This window comes from Lithobates pipiens, unplaced genomic scaffold, assembly GCF_037356315.1.
Source record: "Lithobates pipiens isolate NorthernLeopardFrog02 unplaced genomic scaffold, aLitPip1_a1.2 Scaffold_10, whole genome shotgun sequence".
NCBI classification, from domain to species: domain Eukaryota; kingdom Metazoa; phylum Chordata; class Amphibia; order Anura; family Ranidae; genus Lithobates; species Lithobates pipiens.
This window is the reverse complement of record NW_027507686.1, coordinates 56873310-56894540: the sequence shown is the minus strand read 5'-3', so window position 1 is coordinate 56894540 and position 21231 is coordinate 56873310. Positions and strand designations below refer to the sequence as shown.

Below are 21231 nucleotides of genomic sequence, written 5' to 3'. Positions count from 1 at the left end.
GTCGTAGTGTATCCATCATGAATCCCCAGTCTACCCTGTCAAATGCCTTTTCGGCATCTATTGGCAGGAGTAGAGCTGGGGTCCCATTCATCTGCCCTTTCCCTAACATCAGAATTGTTTTTAAACTGTTGTCTCTTCCCTCTCTGAACAGGACAAACCCAGTCTAATCGGGATTTATCCATTCTGGTATTAATTTTTTTAATCTGGTGGCCAGTATTTTTGCATATATTTTTATGTCTGCATTTAAGAGGGCAATGGGTCTGTAACTTGAACAGTTAGTTTTATCTTTTCCTTCTTTAGGTATTATTGTATTATATGCCAGTAGTGATTCTTTTCTGATTTGTTCTTTCTCTCCCAGATGGTTTAAGTATTCACATATTTTGGGGACCAGAAGCTCTTGAAGTTTTTTATAGTATTTTATCATGAAACCATCTGGTCCTGGACTCTTTCCTGATGGGCTATCCCTTATTGCCTGTTTGACTTCTTCTTCCGTGATACTTTTTTCCAATTCTGTTAATTGCTCCGCTTGGATTCTAGGTAATTTTGCTTCTTTCAAATAAATCTGGGTTCTCTTTCTCCTGGTTTCTGCTTCTTGAACCGACTCTTCCTTTTTGACTGAATATAATGCACTGTAATAACTTTGGAATGCGGCTGCGATCTCTGATGTTTTATTTACTATTTCTCCCTTTTCATTTTTGATCTTTTCTATATAGTTTGTTGATTTCTTTTTTCTTACTAAATTTGCTAAGTGCTTCCCCGTTTTATTTCCCCACTTGTATCTCTCTAGAGCCGCTCTGTGGTATTTACACCTTTCTTCTTCCTCCAGTACTTTCTTCAGTTGTTCCCGTGCTTTGGTCAGTTCCCGAAATATTTCCTTTTTCGCTTGTTTTTTTATGGCTTCGCTCCAGTTCATAAATTTTTTTGGTGATCTTCTCCATATCTTTTTTCCGATCCTGCTTTTTTTCTTGTTCCAATAGCGAATGAGGCACTGTGTCTAGTGCACCATTTCCAAGCTCCATGTTTTATTCACAACAAAACCAGCATGTTTTTTCATTTCCAAACACTCGTGTCTACCCAAAATTTTTGTTTGATATGTTTTTTAACAGAAAGAAAGCCCGGAGCAGAACTCGACAGAGTAGGCGCAGGGCGGCATGACCAGGGTTAACAGGGAATGAGAGGGCGGTACAGGGTTCGTTCTGGGAGGGGAGGAGCAGAAGTATAGTTTAGAGGGGGTGGCTCCTCCCCTCCTCAGTCTGCAGAGTAGGAGCGAGCTGAGTTGAGCTATGGCGGCGGTGGAAGATCTCTTTGCCCGGCTGAAGGCTGAATCGGCGTCCAGGGGCCCTGGATGGCTGGAGGCACGGCTAGCAGCGGCGCTGGGTGAGTCGACCCCAGCGGCAGTGCGGCCCGGCCGGGAGACGGCGCGAGCGCGGCGCGAGCGGCCTCCGGACCGTTTTTCGCCGGATCCCCCCCCTTCCCCCCCCCCCCTGGGACTGTTGGTGCACGCGGTGGGGGGTCATCGCCCCCCCTCTGGCCCGCCCGGGACGCGAACGGCGGCGCCGTTGGCGGGGGGGGCTCCAGGAAGAGGACACATGAGACTGGCCGGGTGGTGAGGGAGCCTGGCAGGGGGAAGACTGGTACTGGGAGGGTGGGGAGGCCACGTGTGGAGCACAGGGCCCCGACTCCCGGCATGGCGGCGGCGGGGGCGGGGCTTTCCGGTGGACTGCAGGAGAAGATGGCTGCTGGGCTGCAAGGACAGACAGCAGGTGGCCCCTCTGGGACTGGCAAGCGGCAGGGGACTCCGGCTGGGGGTCACCGGGCGCAGGATGGCGGTGGAGTCGTGCTGGCGTCGGGCAGTGGCCTGGAGCGGCATTGCGGGCAGCAGCAAGAGGGTCCCGGGAAGGCGGTGCAAAAGTCGGCATGCGGATCTGGTGCGTTGCGGAAGAAAAGGATGGTCCGCGGATCCCCGGCATCCAGCGACGCGTCCGCTGGAGGGCAGTCTGCTAGCGAAGATGAACTCCCGGAAAGTCGCTCGGAGGGGGAGCTGTCGCAGTCGGACGACGATGGGCAGCAGGAGCGTCCGGTGGTGGACTCGGGACCTTCGGCTGGTGGGGCTCCATCCAGGCAACACGGTGAGTCCTTACATTTTTTATCTGCTTTGAATGTTGGTGTGGGGGGGGGGGATGTGGGGGCGGGGCGGGTCCGCAAGGGGCGGCCGTCGGGGGCCGCACCGGCCACTCCGCAGGCGTTGGCGTCCGGCCGCGAGGTGGGGGACGCGGGTTTGCGGGGGTTCCTGGCGGGTCTGAAGGAGTTGGTCCAGCATTTTGAGTCGGGCGGGGGTCTTCCCCCGGCGGCGGCGTGGGTGGGCCCGAGCCCGGGGGTGGGTGGTGCTGGGGGGGGGTCAGGGGGTGCGGTGAGCATGTCGGTGGAGACGGCGGCGCCGGCCGCCCCGGTGGTGGCGCCGGCCGCCCCGGCGGCGACGGTGGCTGATCAAGGGGTGGCAGGGACGCCCGGGGGGGGGCCACCGCTGACACCGCAAAAAAGCAGGACTTGGTTCGCCTAGCGGATGCGGCGAAATGCGAGGTTTATGTGTGCTTCGAGGGGCCCCTGGGGGCCCATCTGAAGCCGGAAGTTAAGGAGAAGATCTGGAAGGACGAATACGTGGAGATTTTCGCTCTCCTGCCATTGGAGAAGTTTAATCTCGATAGGGTTAGGCCGGAGGACCACAAGAAGGAGGACGAGGAGAAGAGGAGATATAGGCTCATTCCGCGGACGTTTGCGAATTGGCTGCAGGCGTTCGCCATATTGGCAAGCGTGATAGGGGAAAGGAACCCGGAGCACTGTTCGGCCCTTTTCTGCTACCTGGACGCCGTGGGAGAAGCATATCGAGTCTACGGTGGAACGTCTTGGTTGCGTTACGACGAACAATTTCGTCAGCGGAGGGCTATTCGCCCGTCTTTAAGATGGGATCATAAGGACATCAGTTTGTGGATGCGCCTTATGACCTCAGCGCGGTCGCCCAGCCAGTTTTTTCAGGGTGGGGCCGGTGGGTCCACTGCCTCCGGACAATCGGCCACAAGGAAAAAAGGGGTGTGCTGGCAGTACAACGAGGGCTCCTGCAAGTTCGGAGGGTCATGCAAGTACAAGCATGAGTGCTCCGGCTGTGGTGGGGGGGACATCCCTTGTCCCGCTGTTTTAAGCAAGGAAAAGGCAGGCCCAGTGATGCTGTGGGAAAAGGGGACCACGCCGGTGAGGGTGGGAAGGATGTTGCCTTTCCTCGCTAGATATCCGGATCGGGGGGCGGCGCAATTGCTGGCACAGGGGTTTGCGGAGGGGTTTCGGATTCCGGCGCAGTTGGGTGTAACGCCCCCCTTGGCCCGCAATCTGCGGTCGGCTTTGCAACACGCGGAGGTGGTGTCGGACAAATTGCGAAAGGAAGTGTCGTTGGGGCGCATGGGGGGCCCCTTTTCGGTGGCGCCTATTCCGAATTTGGTGGTCTCGCCGTTGGGTGTGGTGCCCAAGAAAGAGCCCAACAAATTCAGGCTGATTCATCATCTGTCGTATACAAAAGGTGGGTCGGTGAACGACGCCATTGATCCCGCCATTTGTGCGGTGTCTTATACGTCGTTTGATGCGGCAGTTTTTTGGGTTCGAAAATATGGCAGAGGGGCGCTGATGGCGAAGACGGATATTGAATCGGCTTTCCGCTTGCTTCCCGTACATCCTGATAGCTTCCGCCTGCTGGGCTGTAAGTGGCAGGAGGAGTTTTATGTAGATCGGTGCTTGCCTATGGGCTGCTCTGTCTCGTGCGCGCTGTTCGAGAAATTCAGTTCCTTTCTGGAATGGGTTGTGCGGGACGTCGCGGGACTGAATTCAGTAATACACTACCTGGACGACTTCCTCTGCGTGGGCCCGCCTGCTTCCGAAGTCTGCGCGGTGTTGTTGGCTATGTTGGAGCATGTTGCCAAGAAGTTTGGAGTTCCTTTGGCGCCGGACAAGACGGAGGGTCCGCGCACGGTGTTGAGTTTCCTGGGTATTGTTTTGGATTCGGAGAGGATGGAATGTAGGCTGCCGGAGGACAAACTGAAGGCGCTGCAGGATGACATTCGTGGGATGCTAGGGCTGCGCAAGGTTCAGCTTAGGCCGTTGCAATCATTGTTGGGTAAGTTGAACTTCGCGTGTCGCATACTGCCCATGGGGAGGGTGTTTTGCCGACGGCTGTCGGCCAGCACCGCGGGGGCTACTTCGCCCAAGCACTATGTGCGTCTGGTGAAAGCACATAGGGAGGATCTGGCGACTTGGCACGCGTTCCTGGCTAACTTCAACGGCAGGGCGCTGTGGATGTCGGGCCCGGTCAGCAACTTTGACCTGGAGCTTTACACGGATGCTACAGGGGCGGCGGGTTTTGGGGCCTTTTTCCAAGGAAAGTGGAGCGCGGGGCCATGGCCGGAGTCGTGGAAGGCGGCGGGCCTGGTCAAGAACATGTTGCTGCTGGAACTCTTTCCGGTGGTGCTGGCGGTGGAATTGTGGGGCGAGGAGTTTCGGAATCTGAAAGTGCGTTTCCATGGGGACAACCTGGGGTGGTTCAAGTGCTCAACCGGGTGTCTGCGGCGTCTCCGCCGGTGGTCAGGTTGCTCAGGCACCTGGTTCTGCGCTGTTTACAGTTAAACGTTTTTCTATACGCTGTACATCTTCCGGGGGTGGAGAACGTTATCGCTGATGCTTTGTCTCGCTTCCAGTGGGACAGGTTTCGGGAGTTGGCACCGGGGGCGGAGGAGCGCGGGGTCCCTTGCCCGGAATGGCTGTGGAAGATTGCTTTGGAGGAATAGCCGGTTGGATCAGGCGGTCGGTGAGCGAGACTACGTGGTCAGCGTATAGTAAAGTGTGGGCGGAATGGGCCGCCCTTGTGGAGCAGGTTGCTGGGGGTCGGGAGGATCGGGACTTCCGTTTGCTGGTGATTTATTTTGTTTCCAGGAATTTGGAATCGGGGGTTTCCGTGTCAGGGCTTAATAAAAAGTTGGCTGGGTTGGCATTTTGGTTCAAGTTGCGGGGTTTACCTGACTTGACTAAGGATTTTTGGGTGCGGCAGGCCATGAAGGGTTATAGACGCGCACATCCTAGCAGGGATGCTAGGCGCCCGGTTTCGTTCACGCTGTTAGGGGAGTTGCTGACGCAGCTTTCTGGGATTTGTTCCTCGAGCTATGAGGTGGCCTTGTTTAGGGCGGCTTTTGCTTTGGGGTTTTTTGGGGCTTTTCGGGTGAGCGAGTTGGTGAGCCCGTCCCAGCGGCAACAAGGGGGTCTGGGATTGGATGAGGTGGTGTGTGAGAGTGACCGGCTGTCCATTCTGGTGAGCCGGTCAAAAACGGATCAGCGGGGCAAGGGTAAGATGGTGCAAGTGTTTGCGCTTCCCGGTTCGCCCTTGTGCCCTATTGGGTTGGTGCGCAGTTTTTTGAGTGTGCGTCCGGTTGTGGGCGGGTCCTTTTTGGTGCATCAGGATGGACGGTCGCTTTCGCGTTTTCAGTTTACGGCCATTTTTAAGCGATGCCTGGTTGCGTTGGGTTTGGGGGAGCAAAAATTCTCTTTGCATTCTTTCCGTATAGGGGCGGCGACGGAAGCGGTTCGGTGGGGTTTGGATGAAGCGGCGGTAAAGCGCATTGGGCGATGGGAATCTCGGTGGTTCCTGTCTTACGTACGCCCGCATTTATTGGTTTAACTTCAGGAGGGGACTGTTAGGGGGGTTTGGCTGTTTGGTGTTTTCTTATTGACGTTGGGCGTATGTCTTCTCTCTTTTTTCTTACAGGCGGACGGCAGGGGTTGGTGTGGATAGTTGGCCACTCGTATGTTTGTTGGGGGGCCAGACGGGGGGATGCCCGCCCGGACGGTCGTCAACTCGGGTTTTCCAGGCAGGATGCAGTTATACGGTGGCTGGGTGTGCCGGGCATGCTATGGGACAGGGCGGTGGTGGAAGTGCATAGAATTGCGCGCCTGGGCGGGCCTCCTGATGTGCTGGTGTTGCACGTTGGAGGCAACGACTTGGGTGTTTCAACAATGCTGGATTTAGTGAAGGCCATTAAGCTGGATTTTTGGCAGCTCCGCCTTGCCTTCCCACGCATGCTCATTGTGTGGTCGGACATGGTGGGTCGTACGTCCTGGAGGTTCGCAAGGTCCGTTGACAAAATTAACAGGGCCAGAAAGAAGATCAATAAAGAGATTAGTGGTTTTGTGGTCAGGAATGGGGGGTTGGCAGTGAGGCACTTGGAGTTGGAGGTGGACACTTGGCGCTACCTTAGGAGAGATGGGGTGCACCTGAATGATGTAGGGACGGATTTATGGTCCCTGGGTATTCAGGATGGCATTCAGAGGGCATTGAGGGTGTGGCAGGGCACGCAAGGGTAAGGTTTTGCCCTTGCGTGCGGTGGCATGGTGTTGGTCTGTGCAGATGAATGGATTTACCCCAGTGATCGAAGAGTGCGGGACCTATCGGTGGTATAGTACCCGTCAGTGGTGTACAGCTAACAGGGGTTTTTAGCTGAAGTTGGTATTAGGTGCACTGCGGTCAGTGTTTGGCCTCTGAGCTAGTTTGGCAGCTTGAGGTCTATTAGAGTTGGGGACCGCAGTGCCGGAAGTTTTTATGATGGTGTTTTGGTGGGTTTATCTTAGCACAGACCAACGGGAGGAGTTTAAGGGAGGAAGTGCCTTAATACTTGAGTTTAGATTTGTTAATTATGTTATTTATGTTATTTATGTTAATTATTTTGAATAATTTTATAATAAAGATAATTGGCTGCTACGGCCATGTTTTACTCCAGATTGGTGTGGTCTCAGTTTCTGGGGTGTTTAGAAGTTAAGGGGCGTAGCAGTGTTAAAAGATTGAAAGGGGAAGAAGTCACCTAGGTTATACACGGGTCAAGAAAGCCCGGAGCGGAACTCGACAGAGTAGGCGCAGGGCGGCATGACCAGGGTTAACAGGGAATGAGAGGGCGGTACAGGGTTCGTTCTGGGAGGGGAGGAGCAGAAGTATAGTTTAGAGGGGGTGGCTCCTCCCCTCCTCAGTCTGCAGAGTAGGAGCGAGCTTCCCACCCTCCCTCCCTTAGCTTTGGGGGGATGTTGTTTTTAGTAACGAGTTTGCTTTCTTTTTCAGTTCAGCTGTCGTGGCAGCGGCATGGTGTTGGTCTGTGCAGATGAATGGCTTTACCCCAGTGATCGAAGAGTGCGGGACCTATCGGTGGTATAGTACCCGTCGGTGGTGTACAGCTAACAGGGGTTTTTAGCTGAAGTTGGTATTAGGTGCACTGCGGTCAGTGTTTGGCCTCTGAGCTAGTTTGGGAGCTTGAGGTCTATTAGAGTTGGGGACCGCAGTGCCGGAAGTTTTTATGATGGTGTTTTGGTGGGTTTATCTTAGCACAGACCAACGGGAGGAGTTTAAGGGAGGAAGTGCCTTAATACTTGAGTTTAGATTTGTTAATTATGTTATTTATGTTATTTATGTTATTTATGTTAATTATTTTGAATAATTTTATAATAAAGATAATTGGCTGCTACGGCCATGTTTTACTCCAGATTGGTGTGGTCTCAGTTTCTGGGGTGTTTAGAAGTTAAGGGGCGTAGCAGTGTTAAAAGATTGAAAGGGGAAGAAGTCACCTAGGTTATACACGGGTCAAGTAAGGACAACAGTTTTTATTTCCAATGGTTGTCAGTTTTTTCTTTATTTAATATAAAATTTAAAATCCCAGTGCCTATTAAAACAGAGGTCCGTCTGCCCCTTTAAAAATGGAAAGTCAGCAGCTACACATACTGTAGCTGCTGACTTTTAACATTAGAACACTTACCTGTCCTGGAGTCCAGCAATGTCTGCACCACAGCATATGTTTTCATCAACTGTAGGTTGCTGCTGCTGCCATTGCCAGTAAAGGAGCCCGGCAGTGTAGCCTTTTGGCTTCATGGCTGGGCTCCTAAGTGCGCTGTGCTCTCTTATGGGCCCGGTGGAGGAAGGAGAAGGGGGAAGAGCTGTGATGTACTTTGGCACGCCCCGGTCTTCCGGAAGTGGGGACAATTAAGACAATTATCTACCCCTCCCCCCGAAAGGTGCCAAATGTGGTATCGGAGGTGGGGGAGGAATACGATAACAGATGTTCCACTTTTGGGTGGAACTCTGCTTTAAGTACCACCAAAGGAAAGCTCCAACTGTCTAAAAAGATATAAAATTCCTTTTGGTACCGTGTTGCATTACCAAGTAATTGTCAGTCAAATTATATCACACCACTAGAAATTGGAAAATGGCCTGGTAATGAAGGAATATATATATATATATATATATATATACAGACCATACCCAAGTGGTTAAAAAAAACTCAACCTTACCCGCAGGGGTCTGGTTTTAGCCTAAATGCTGTAAGTCTACCTGGTTTCAATTACATTGGTTTCAATTACATTAACCCTTCTTTCCTGATTAACATTTCTTTTTTGGTTAAGATCCAACTCATGGAGCACTCTGCTGCTGTCTCCACCAGGCTACATGCTTCATATTAATACCACCAACTCTAAGCCCTTGTACACACGGTCAGAGAATCCGTCGGAATGTGTCCTATCGGACCGTGTCGTCGGATAATCCGACTGTGTGTGGTATGCATCGGACTGGTTCCGTCTGAATATCTGTCGGACCCAATTTTCCAACATGTTGGAAATATTTCCCGACCAACCGGTTCGATCGGACATACTCTGATCATGTGTAGAGAATTTTGATCGGACCAAGTGCCACGCATGCTCAGATCAAATTCCTACATCAAAGCTATTGGCTACTAGCCTGAACGTAGTCCCATCGTAACGAAATTACGTCATCACGTTCTGAATGATCAGATTTTTCGACAACTTAGTCCGACCTAGTGTATGCAACAGTTTCGGACAAGACCTGACGGACAAAATCCGACGGATTTGGTTGTCGAAATCTCCGACCGTGTGTACAGGGCTTAAGTCATTCTGTTATCCAGAGAGGAAGCATAACCACATTACTGAGGTTTGTCTCCCGTGTTTAATCCAGGCAATGCGCAAATCTTAGATCTCAAGTCTGAATGAGATTTTTCTTTTATAGAAATTATTAGTTATCTATTATGTACACAGTGAAGGAACACATTTTCAAGAGATATGGGGATATTTAGCTTTCCCAGGATTCCAGAATGCTAAGTGACATATCCTTCATCTAAAGTGGAGGTTGAGTTTTTTTTTTTTTCTTTTCTTTCTTTTTTTTTTTGTAAAGTTTCTACAATTTTTTTTTTTAGACTGTCTACAGTGGAAGACTACTCTATAGGGCTTTGTTGTTGTGAACTGCAAGTTTTGTTTTAACCAATCATTTTCTACATATTAATTCTTCATGGTCTGTGCAACTAGGCGTGTGGTAGAGAAGTGTCCTTGCTTACTGCTAAATAACGTCCATCTTTCTCATTTCACAAACTTGGGATGTATGAATATGTACTATTAATATAATTAATAAAATTATGACATAATAAGTCTTTCTGCTTAAGAATTTTGCGTTTGCTATTTATTGGTAGAGGTAAGTGTAATGTTGGTTGCTTGATGGCAGAAGAGATATACTGACACTGCAGTACATTGTAATTTGAAGAAATATGTGGTTCCAAACATAACATATGCCGTGTAATGAATGCAATAAATAAACATATGACTACTCGGTGCCTTCCTCCGATCACTCGCAGTGTTTTTTCTTGTCCAGGTTTTTGTAGTCCTCCTTATATGTTGCTTTGGAGAAACAGAGGGCAGCTTTCCTGTCACACTCACAGATGTGCATCTCACATGGATTGTTTTCATCTGCATGGGAGGAAAAATACACAGTAAATCCAGATTTACTTCTTCATCTGTATTATAGTAAGGTGGCTCCCAGCTGAAGGATTGCCAACCATGTGTAGCCTAGCACTAGATTTGAGGTCTATAGCAATTGCCTAATGCCTATACAGTGGCCTTTCTCGACATTTTAAGCAGAGGAGCTTGAAATAAATTTCAGGTCTTCAGGAACCCTACTAATAGTAAAGTATTGGGGGTCAGATGTCAGAAAGAATGTCCCTTGTGTTGGTGGTCAGAATACCACCTTTGCAGACAGATACAAAGATCATTAGTGTCATGCCTTCTACTCTGCCAAGTGGCAATGATCTCAGAACTATGCAGATACCATTAAAGGGAGGTCAATCAACCACAGCACTCAGAACCCCTAGCAACCTCTAGAGGAACCATGGTTTAGAATAGCTGCTATGCAGTATGCCTTACTAGCAAACAATTGTTAACCTCCAACAGGCATAGGCACTTGTCTTCTTTATGAAGAAAAAACTATACATTTTATTATGAGTGCTTTTATGTATGTCTTATGTATCTGGGTGCCCGCCGCTTAAGAGAGCACTCAGGTCCCCCTCACTAGTGATGGACGAACTTCCGACGGGACGTTTCGCGAACGCGAAACGCGAACGGACACAAACGTTCGCGAAAACGACCGTTCGCCGCGGGCTCCATTGACTTCAATGGGAGGCGAATTTCGCAAACCTTTAGGTCGAATTTGCGGCCACGGGGTAATTATTAGGGGGTAGCACGTAGTCCCACCACCTGGACAATAGCATAATACATGTATGAGGTGAATTTGGGATCGATAACTACAAGCATTTTTTTTTTATTTGGGAAATTGTTCTGACAATTCAGGACTATGGAGCTAATGAAGGCAATGGAGGAGAGGGAAGGTCAGGGACCAGGGTAGGCAAACAAGAGGGTGCAGGAGATACAGAGCACTGACAGCAGCACCGTAATACAGAGCACTGACATCAGCACCGTGACATACAGCGCTGACAGCAGCTCCGTGACATACAGCGCTGACAGCAGCTCCGTGACATACAGCGCTGACAGCAGCTCCGTGACATACAGCGCTGACAGCAGCTCCGTGACATACAGCGCTGACAGCAGCTCCGTGACATACAGCGCTGACAGCAGCACCGTGACATACAGCGCTGACAGCAGCTCCGTGACATACAGCGCTGACAGCAGCTCCGTGACATACAGCGCTGACAGCAGCTCCGTGACATACAGCACTGACAGCAGCTCCGTGACATACAGCGCTGACAGCAGCTCCGTGACATACAGCGCTGACAGCAGCACCGTGACATACAGCGCTGACAGCAGCTCCGTGACATACAGCGCTGACAGCAGCTCCGTGACATACAGCGCTGACAGCAGCTCCGTGACATACAGCGCTGACAGCAGCTCCGTGACATACAGCGCTGACAGCAGCTCCGTGACATACAGCGCTGACAGCAGCTCCGTGACATACAGCGCTGACAGCAGCTCCGTGACATACAGCGCTGACAGCAGCTCCGTGACATACAGCGCTGACAGCAGCTCCGTGACATACAGCGCTGACAGCAGCTCCGTGACATACAGCGCTGACAGCAGCTCCGTGACATACAGCGCTGACAGCAGCTCCGTGACATACAGCGCTGACAGCAGCTCCGTGACATACAGCGCTGACAGCAGCTCCGTGACATACAGCGCTGACAGCAGCACCGTAAGCAGCCCCAGGAGGAAGTCAGCACAGCACAGGGATGGTGTGATCCCCTCATAATAAGAACCCCCAGGAGGAAGTCAGCACAGCACAGGGATGGTGGGAGCCCCTCATAATAAGAACACCCAGGAGGAAGTCAGCACAGCACAGGGATGGTGGGAACCCCTCATAATAAGCAGCCCCAGTAGAAATATGACACCGCTCAACCTCTTCAAAGAGGAGGGTAGGGGCATATAGTACGGTGTGCTTTTTTGGGTCAGGGAAGTGAGCCAAATGAATTAAGAAGGTCTGTGTGCTTGATTCCAAAAATTGTTTATAGACATATACATGGTCTACTGATCACATGTGTTGAATTCCTCCGAGATCCATGCCTCATTCATTTTTAGAAATGTGAGGTAGTTAACACTGTGGTGAGCTAGGCGAGTACGCTTATCGGTCACAATCCCCCCTGCTGCGCTGAACGTCCTTTCGGACAGGACACTGGATGAGGGGCAAGCCAACAGTTCGATTGCAAATTGGGCAAGCTCTGGCCAGAGGTCAAGCCTGCCCACCCAGTAGTCTAGGGGTTCATCACTCCTCAGAGCGTCCACATCGGCCGTTAACCCAATGTAGTCGGACACCTGACGGTCTAGGCGTTCCCTGATGCTGGATCCGGATGACACCTGTCGATGGGTCGGCTGAAAGAATGACCTCATATCCGAAGTCACCAACACATCTTCAAACCGGCCTCTTCTTGCAGGCGCTGTTGGATTGGTACCCGCAAATCCTTCTCTGGGAGTGGGAATTGCTCCTCTGCCAGCGCACGCAAAAGCAGAATGCAGCATTTCTCGAAGCAAGGCCTGGAAGTGCTGCATTCTGACAGCCCTCTGCGACGGCGGTAACATTTCCGCCATTTTGTGTTTGTACCGGGGGTCTAAGTACGTTGCCACCCAGTACTGGTCCTTGACCCTCATGCTTTTTATACGGGGGTCCCTATTAAAACACTGGAGCATGAAGGCCCCCATTTGCACTAAAGTGGAAGCGGTGTGGTGGCCTGGCTCCTGCTCATCATCCAGGATAATGTCGTCCTCTTCATTCTCCTCTCCCCATCCTCGCACAACAGGGATCCCAGAAAGGTTTAAAGCATGCTCTTCTTGCTCCTGCTCATCCGCCCCGGCACCATCCTCCTCTGACTCCTCATCAGACTCCTGTTGTTGACTTGTCTCAGATAGAGTAGCCCCCCCTGGGAATTCATCCAGCATTGCGACTTCCTCATCTTCCCGCTCCTGCTCCTCCACAGCCTGATCAATGACACGACGCAATGCACGCTCCAGAAAGAAGGCATAAGGTACCATGTCACTGATGGCGCCATGGCTGCGACTGACCAGTTTGGTGATCTCCTCAAATGGCCGCAGAAGTCTGCATGTGTCGCGCATGAGCAGCCACTGGCGCGGTGAAAAAAAACCCAGCTCCCCAGAACCGTTTCTTTCGCAGAGTTCATACAGGTAGACGTTAACTGCACGTTTCTGCTGGAGCAGCCTATCAAGCATATAGAAGGTTGAGTTCCATCGCGTCGGGCAATCGCAAATAAGACGTCTGACCGGCAGATGGTGTCGCCGCTGAATGTCAGCAAGGCGAGCCATGGCCGTGTAAGATCTTCTGAAATGGGCCGAGATTTTCCTTGCCTGCCGCAAGATGTCCTGGACCCCAGGGTATTTGACAAGGAATCGCTGCACGACCAAGTTTAAGACGTGTGCCATGCACGGCACGTGCGTGATTTTGCCCTGTTTCAATGCGCTAAGCAGATTGGCACCGTTGTCACACACCACTTTACCAACTGTCAAATTGAGCGGTGTTAGCCACTCATCTGCCTGTGAACGCAAAGCTGAAAGGAGTGCCGGGCCAGTGTGGCTCTTTGCTTCCAGGCACAACAGACGCAGCACGGCATGGCAACGTCTCACCTGGCATGTGGAATAGGTTCTGGGGAGCTTGGGCGGTGCAGTGGAAGAGACGCTAGCAGCGGAAAAGGAGGAGTCAGCTGAGGAGGAGAGGGAGGAGGATGGAGTAGGAGGAGGAGAAGAAGAGTCAGGCCTGCATGCAATCCGTGGCGGTAAAACCAAATCTACACGGGTGCCACGGGTTACATGCTTGACGGCCGTCAGAAGGTTCACCCAGTGGGCAGTAAAACTGATATACCTTCCCTGCCCGTGTTTGCTAGACCACGTGTCTGTGGTCAGATGTATCTTGGCACCGACACTGTGTGCCAGAGATACATTCACTTGCCGCTGAACATGGCCATATAGCTCTGGGATGCCCTTCTCTGAGAAATACTTCCTTCCTGGGACCTTCCATTGTGGTGTTCCAATGGCCACAAATTTGCGAAAGGCCTCCGAGTCCACCAGTTTATATGGCAGTAGTTGGCGGGCTATGAGTTCTGACAAGCCAGCCGCCAACCGTTGGGCAAGAGGGTTATCCGGCGTCATCATTTTTTTACGCTCAAACATTAGGCCCACGGAAGCCTGCCTTTTTGCAGAAAAATGTGAGCTTGGCGTGATGGAAGGTGGAGTGGAGGACAATTGTGAGGAGAGAGGAGAAGGAGAAGTAGAAGACGAGGCTGGACGGTGAGAGCCTGCAGTGTGGCTTTGTGTGTTCCGTTGCTCCCACTGGGCTCGGTGATGGCTGCTCATGTGCCTTCTTAAGGCGGTCGTCCCTAGGTGAGTATTGGGCTTACCGCGACTAACGCGTTGACTGCAAAGATTGCAGATGGCAACGCTATTGTCAGCAGCGGACACGTTAAAAAAAGCCCACACTGCGGAGCCATGTGCCGGTGTCCTGGGAGCGCCAGATGTGACCGTACATGGTCGATGACTCGCTCCTGATACATTTGCAGTCTGCTTTGTCCCTGCTGTGCAATGTAAGTCATTGCTGCTTCTCCTCCCTATCTGCTGGTCCATATCTCCCTCTGAACTCCCCTCCTCTTCCTCTCTTGTGGGCACCCACGTGACATCACTAGACACGTCATCATCAACGTCACCTTCCCCACCGCTATAAGTAGAGTAGGCAGCAACACCGGGGACCAACCTCCTCCTTGGGCTGATCTGGGTACTGGCGTCAGACTGCTGAGTAGCGCTTGTTGCTACCTCCTCTTCCTGATCCAATACCAAGAGTGGCTGCGCATCAGAAATGTCCTCTTGATATGGATCGGAAAATAATTCCAGTGACTCAAGCGGAAGGTATGTGGTGGTGGTGGTGGTGGTCGTGTTGTTGGTGGTAGTGTCTTTGGGGGTGCACATAGCAGAGAGTGAAGAAGAGGGTGCAGATCGAGAGGATGAGGAGGGTGCAGAAGAGTAAGGCTGAGCGAGCCACTCAACCAAGTCTGGTGCATCCTTTAAAGTAATTGAACGCACCTTCTGCAACTTCCCACTTTGGCTCAAGCCTGTTGCTCCTGCCCTACCCCTACCACCCCTGCGGAAGGGCCTGCCTCTTCCTCTGCATGTCATTTTTTAAATGACCCTGTGACAAAACTCTTAGTCCCTATACCGCTGAAGGACTGCTGCAGTATAGGTGAGCGGTCAGCAGTGGTGCACGTCAACCCTATCTATTGTGGACCTATAGCGGTCCTTACAGAACAGCAGACTGTACCGCACTCAAGCCTATGTACCGTAGCACCCTATACCAAGTTACCAGTCCTTATAAGAACTTTTGTGGAACAAGCAGGTTGTGTGTTAGTGATTAGCAGACTGTACGTCAGTCCCTATACCGCTGAAGGACTGCTGCAGTATAGGGCAGCGGTCAGCAGTAGTGCACGTCAACCCTATGTATTGTGGACCGATAGCGGTCCTTACAGAACAGCAGACTGTACTGCACTCAGGCCTATGTACCGTAGCACCCTATACCAAGTTACCAGTCCTTATAAAAACTTTTGTGGACCAAGCAGGTTGTGTGTTAGTGTTTAGCAGACTGTGCGTCAGTCCCTATACCGCTGAAGGACTGCTGCAGTATAGGGCAGCGGTCAGCAGTAGTGCACGTCAACCCTATGTATTGTGGACCGATAGCGGTCCTTACAGAACAGCAGACTGTAACGCACTCAGGCCTATGTACCGTAGCACCCTATACCAAGTTACCAGTCCTTATAAGAACTTTTGTGGACCAAGCAGGTTGTGTATTAGTGTTTAGCAGACTGTGCGTCAGTCCCTATACCGCTGAAGGACTGCTGCAGTATAGGGCAGCGGTCAGCAGTAGTGCACGTCAACCCTATGTATTGTGGACCGATAGCGGTCCTTACAGAACAGCAGACTGTAACGCACTCAGGCCTATGTACCGTAGCACCCTATACCAAGTTACCAGTCCTTATAAAAACTTTTGTGGACCAAGCAGGTTGTGTGTTAGTGTTTAGCAGACTGTGCGTCAGTCCCTATACCGCTGAAGGACTGCTGCAGTATAGGGCAGCGGTCAGCAGTAGTGCACGTCAACCCTATGTATTGTGGACCGATAGCGGTCCTTACAGAACAGCAGACTGTAACGCACTCAGGCCTATGTACCGTAGCACCCTATACCAAGTTACCAGTCCTTATAAGAACTTTTGTGGACCAAGCAGGTTGTGTATTAGTGTTTAGCAGACTGTGCGTCAGTCCCTATACCGCTGAAGGACTGCTGCAGTATAGGGCAGCGGTCAGCAGTGGTGCACGTCAACCCTATCTATTGTGGACCGATAGCGGTCCTTACAGAACAGCAGACTGTACCGCACTCAAGCCTATGTACCGTAGCACCCTATACCAAGTTACCAGTCCTTATAAGAACTTTTGTGGAACAAGCAGGTTGTGTGTTAGTGATTAGCAGACTGTACGTCAGTCCCTATACCGCTGAAGGACTGCTGCAGTATAGGGCAGCGGTCAGCAGTAGTGCACGTCAACCCTATGTATTGTGGACCGATAGCGGTCCTTACAGAACAGCAGACTGTACTGCACTCAGGCCTATGTACCGTAGCACCCTATACCAAGTTACCAGTCCTTATAAAAACTTTTGTGGACCAAGCAGGTTGTGTGTTAGTGTTTAGCAGACTGTGCGTCAGTCCCTATACCGCTGAAGGACTGCTGCAGTATAGGGCAGCGGTCAGCAGTAGTGCACGTCAACCCTATGTATTGTGGACCGATAGCGGTCCTTACAGAACAGCAGACTGTAACGCACTCAGGCCTATGTACCGTAGCACCCTATACCAAGTTACCAGTCCTTATAAGAACTTTTGTGGACCAAGCAGGTTGTGTATTAGTGTTTAGCAGACTGTGCGTCAGTCCCTATACCGCTGAAGGACTGCTGCAGTATAGGGCAGCGGTCAGCAGTAGTGCACGTCAACCCTATGTATTGTGGACCGATAGCGGTCCTTACAGAACAGCAGACTGTAACGCACTCAGGCCTATGTACCGTAGCACCCTATACCAAGTTACCAGTCCTTATAAGAACTTTTGTGGACCAAGCAGGTTGTGTGTTAGTGTTTAGCAGACTGTGCGTCAGTCCCTATACCGCTGAAGGACTGCTGCAGTATAGGGCAGCGGTCAGCAGTAGTGCACGTCAACCCTATGTATTGTGGACCGATAGCGGTCCTTACAGAACAGCAGACTGTAACGCACTCAGGCCTATGTACCGTAGCACCCTATACCAAGTTACCAGTCCTTATAAGAACTTTTGTGGACCAAGCAGGTTGTGTATTAGTGTTTAGCAGACTGTGCGTCAGTCCCTATACCGCTGAAGGACTGCTGCAGTATAGGGCAGCGGTCAGCAGTAGTGCACGTCAACCCTATGTATTGTGGACCGATAGCGGTCCTTACAGAACAGCAGACTGTAACGCACTCAGGCCTATGTACCGTAGCACCCTATACCAAGTTACCAGTCCTTATAAGAACTTTTGTGGACCAAGCAGGTTGTGTATTAGTGTTTAGCAGACTGTGCGTCAGTCCCTATACCGCTGAAGGACTGCTGCAGTATAGGGCAGCGGTCAGCAGTAGTGCACGTCAACCCTATGTATTGTGGACCGATAGCGGTCCTTACAGAACAGCAGACTGTAACGCACTCAGGCCTATGTACCGTAGCACCCTATACCAAGTTACCAGTCCTTATAAAAACTTTTGTGGACCAAGCAGGTTGTGTGTTAGTGTTTAGCAGACTGTGCGTCAGTCCCTATACCGCTGAAGGACTGCTGCAGTATAGGGCAGCGGTCAGCAGTAGTGCACGTCAACCCTATGTATTGTGGACCGATAGCGGTCCTTACAGAACAGCAGACTGTAACGCACTCAGGCCTATGTACCGTAGCACCCTATACCAAGTTACCAGTCCTTATAAGAACTTTTGTGGACCAAGCAGGTTGTGTATTAGTGTTTAGCAGACTGTGCGTCAGTCCCTATACCGCTGAAGGACTGCTGCAGTATAGGGCAGCGGTCAGCAGTAGTGCACGGCAACCCTATGTATTGTGGACCGATAGCGGTCCTTACAGAACAGCAGACTGTACCGCACCCAAGCCTATGTACCGTAGCACCCTAGACAGACCAAGTTACCAGTCCTGATAAAGAGCTTTGTGGAACAAGTGAGTTGTGAATGATTAGCAGACTGCAGCAGAAGGGCAGCAGTCAAGTATAATATTCTTTCTATATTTGGAAGAAAGAATATTATACGTGTACAAGCCTATTACCGTACCACTGATACCAGTCCTGAAAAGAACCTTTGTGGAACTAATAGTAACAGCAAGTCTTTAAAATTATCCTCACTGCCTGACACACTGCTTCCTGCCTGTCCCTATACAAATTGGCAAAAAAGAGTAGGCTGGAACGATTAGCTGGAATAGCTCTTTTGTGGACCTGATAGTAACAGCTAATGATGATGATGATGATGATGATGAAGAAAGACTAATCTGGCTGAGCTGTCCCTAAAATAGCAGCATACAGCGCTCTGTCCCTTTATCTAAACTGACAAAAGAAACTCAGGCTGCTGACCTAACACCTATACCAGTCCTGAAAAGAACTTTTGTGTACCAAATAGCTAGCGTTTTCTCTGTCCCTACTCCACACAGGATCCTTTCCCTACAGTGACAGAAGAAAGAATGTAAAATGGCCACCGGATCGGGTGTATTTATAGGTTAGGGGGAATGTCCAAGTGTCCATGAGCTGTCATGTCTCAATTGGTTGTCCTGTAACACATGATAAACGTGTCACGAAAGGTTAAAGTTCTTGTATACATTAAACACGTAAGTCCGCCGGGGCGAACGACGGAAAAAGGCGTTCGAACCCGCGGACGGCGAAAGTCGGAAATTCGCCGCGAAACGACCGCCGGGCGAACCGTTCGGCCATCACTACCCCTCACACTGTCCCACTTTTTCTTTGCCCCTTTCCCCACCACTGCACTGAGTTACCAGGTGGCTAAGTGAGGAATCATCCGCCTATCCTTTCTGCCTCCTCTTCCTTCACCTCGCCTGAAGATAATGTCTCCTGCAATGAACACTAGGACTTGAAGTCTTAAAAGAGCACAGTATAGTGCAAGTGAATGGGGCAGTGAACTACAGGAGCTGGCAACGTTTCAAAAACAGATGAGGGGGAGCAGTAGTTTCCCTTTCGAGGGAGGAAGCAGGGTCTATGTCAAGGGGAAGTGAAGTAGTGCATACTTGCTGGTGCCCCAACAGAGAAATAACCACAGAGGGCTGGTGTTCTGGGACCAGAGCTGTATTCTGTGTGTATAGAGGCTGAGGACAGAGTTACTGAGAGCCTCTTGCTGCTGCAGACTGTAGACTGCAAACCCGCTGTCAGAATCTGTCTGTGCCTACACCAGAGATACTGAGTCTGTGAGGATCAGAGTGCTGGGGACAAGCCACCAGGAATCGGGACCCTGTTGACTGCAGATCTCCAAGCATCCAGGATAAGGTTCTCAGTGTACCAGAACCGGTAAGCGTATTCAGCTGTGCTTGTGTTCTCAGTTAGTGATCCAATACAACACGAGACTTCCCTTTTGCCTAGAAGTCCAAAAATAATTCACTGTATGCAGTCCTAAAGAAACTGTAATAAATGCACCAACATGCAGACAGGCCCCAATTTTTGCAAGTTTAAAATTTGTAAATTAGGAGCCAAGTATGAGACTAACCCTGTCCTTGAGTACCCTGCCCGGGCAAGCCTACATGTACATATGTCCAGGGATATACAGTGCCTTGAAAAAGTTTTCATACCCCTTGAAATATTCCACATTTTATCACATTACAATCAAAAAGGTAAATGTATTTTATTAAGATTTTATGTGCTAGACTAACACAAAGTGGCACATAATTGTGAAGTGGAAAGAAAATGATAAATGGTTTTCCATTTTTTTTTTACAAATATCTGAAAAGGGTGGCATGCATTTGATACCTCTAACTCAAATCTAGTGCAGCCAATTGCCTGTGTGTAATTTAATCTCAGTATCAATGCAGCTGTTCTGTGAAGCCCACAGAGGTTTGTTATAGAACCTTAGTGAAAATACAGCATCATGAAGGCCAAGAAACACACCAGACAGATAATGGATAAAGTTGTGGAGACATTTAAAGCAGGGTTAGGTTAAAAAAAAATTCCAAGCTTTGAACATCTCATGGAGCACTGTTCAATCCATCATCAGGAAATGGAAAGAGTATGGCACAACTGCAAACCTACCAAGACATGGCCATCCACCTAAACTGACAGGCCGGGCAAGGAGAGCATTAATCAGAGAAGCAGCCAAGAGGGCCATGGCAACTCTGGAGGAGCTGCAAAGATCCACAGCTTAGGTGTGAGAATCTGTTCACAGGACACCTATTAGTCATGCATGCCACAAATCTGGCTTTTATGGAAGAGTGGCAAGAAGAAAGCCATTGTTGAAAGAAAACCATAAGAAGTCCTGTTTGCAGTTTGTGAGAAGCCATGTGAGGGACACAGCAAAACTGTGGAAGAAGGTGCCCTGGTCAGATAAGACCAAAATTGAACTTTTTGGCCTAAAAGCAAAACACTATGTGTGGTAGAAAACTAACACGGCACAAAACACTCAACACACCATCCACACTGTGAAACATGGTGGTGGCAGCATCATGTTGTGGGGCGGCTTTTCTTCAGCAGGGACAGGGAAGCTGGTCAGAGTTGATTGGAAGATGGATGGAGCAAAATACAGGGCAATCTTAGAAGAAAACCTACAAAAGACTTGAGATTGGGGCAGAGGTTCACCTTCCAGCAGGACAATGACCCTAAACATACAGCCAGAGCTACAATGGAATGGTTTAGATCAAGGCATATTCATGTGTTAGGATGGCCCAGTCAAAATCTCGACCTAAATCCAATTGAGCATCTATGGCAAGAATTGAAAATTGCTGTTCACAGACGCTCTCCATCCAATCTGACAGAGCTTGAGCTATTTTGCAAAGAAGGATGGGCAAAAATGTCCCTCTCTAGATGTGCAAAGCTGGTAGAGACATCCACAGAAAGACTTTCAGCTGTAATTGCAGCAAAAGGTGGTTCTACAAAGTATTGACACGGGGGGGCTATATACAAATGCACGCCACACTTTACACATATTTGTAAAAAAAATTGAAAACCATTTATGATTTCCTGCCACCTCACAATTGTGTGCCACTTTGTGTTGGTCTATCACATACAATCCCAATAAAATACATTTATGTTTTTGGTTGCAACATGACAAAATAAGGAATATTTTAAGCGGTATGAATACTT

The 21231-nt window shown here is 50.2% G+C and overlaps 1 protein-coding gene across 2 annotated transcripts in view; it reads right to left on the bottom strand.

The window, feature by feature from the left end:
* Positions 1-9512: 9512 nt before the first annotated feature.
* LOC143930777 (phospholipase A2, minor isoenzyme-like) overlaps positions 9513-21231 on the bottom strand; it is a 111734-nt gene continuing 100015 nt past the window's right edge. The window contains exon 4 of one of the 2 annotated variants that reach the window (XM_077455370.1): positions 9513-9816. In XM_077455370.1, coding sequence (XP_077311496.1) covers positions 9695-9816 — 122 coding nt within the window. In that variant the 3' untranslated portion in view covers positions 9513-9694. The remainder of the gene's footprint in view (positions 9817-21231) is intronic. The other variant, XM_077455380.1, reaches the window with a different exon arrangement.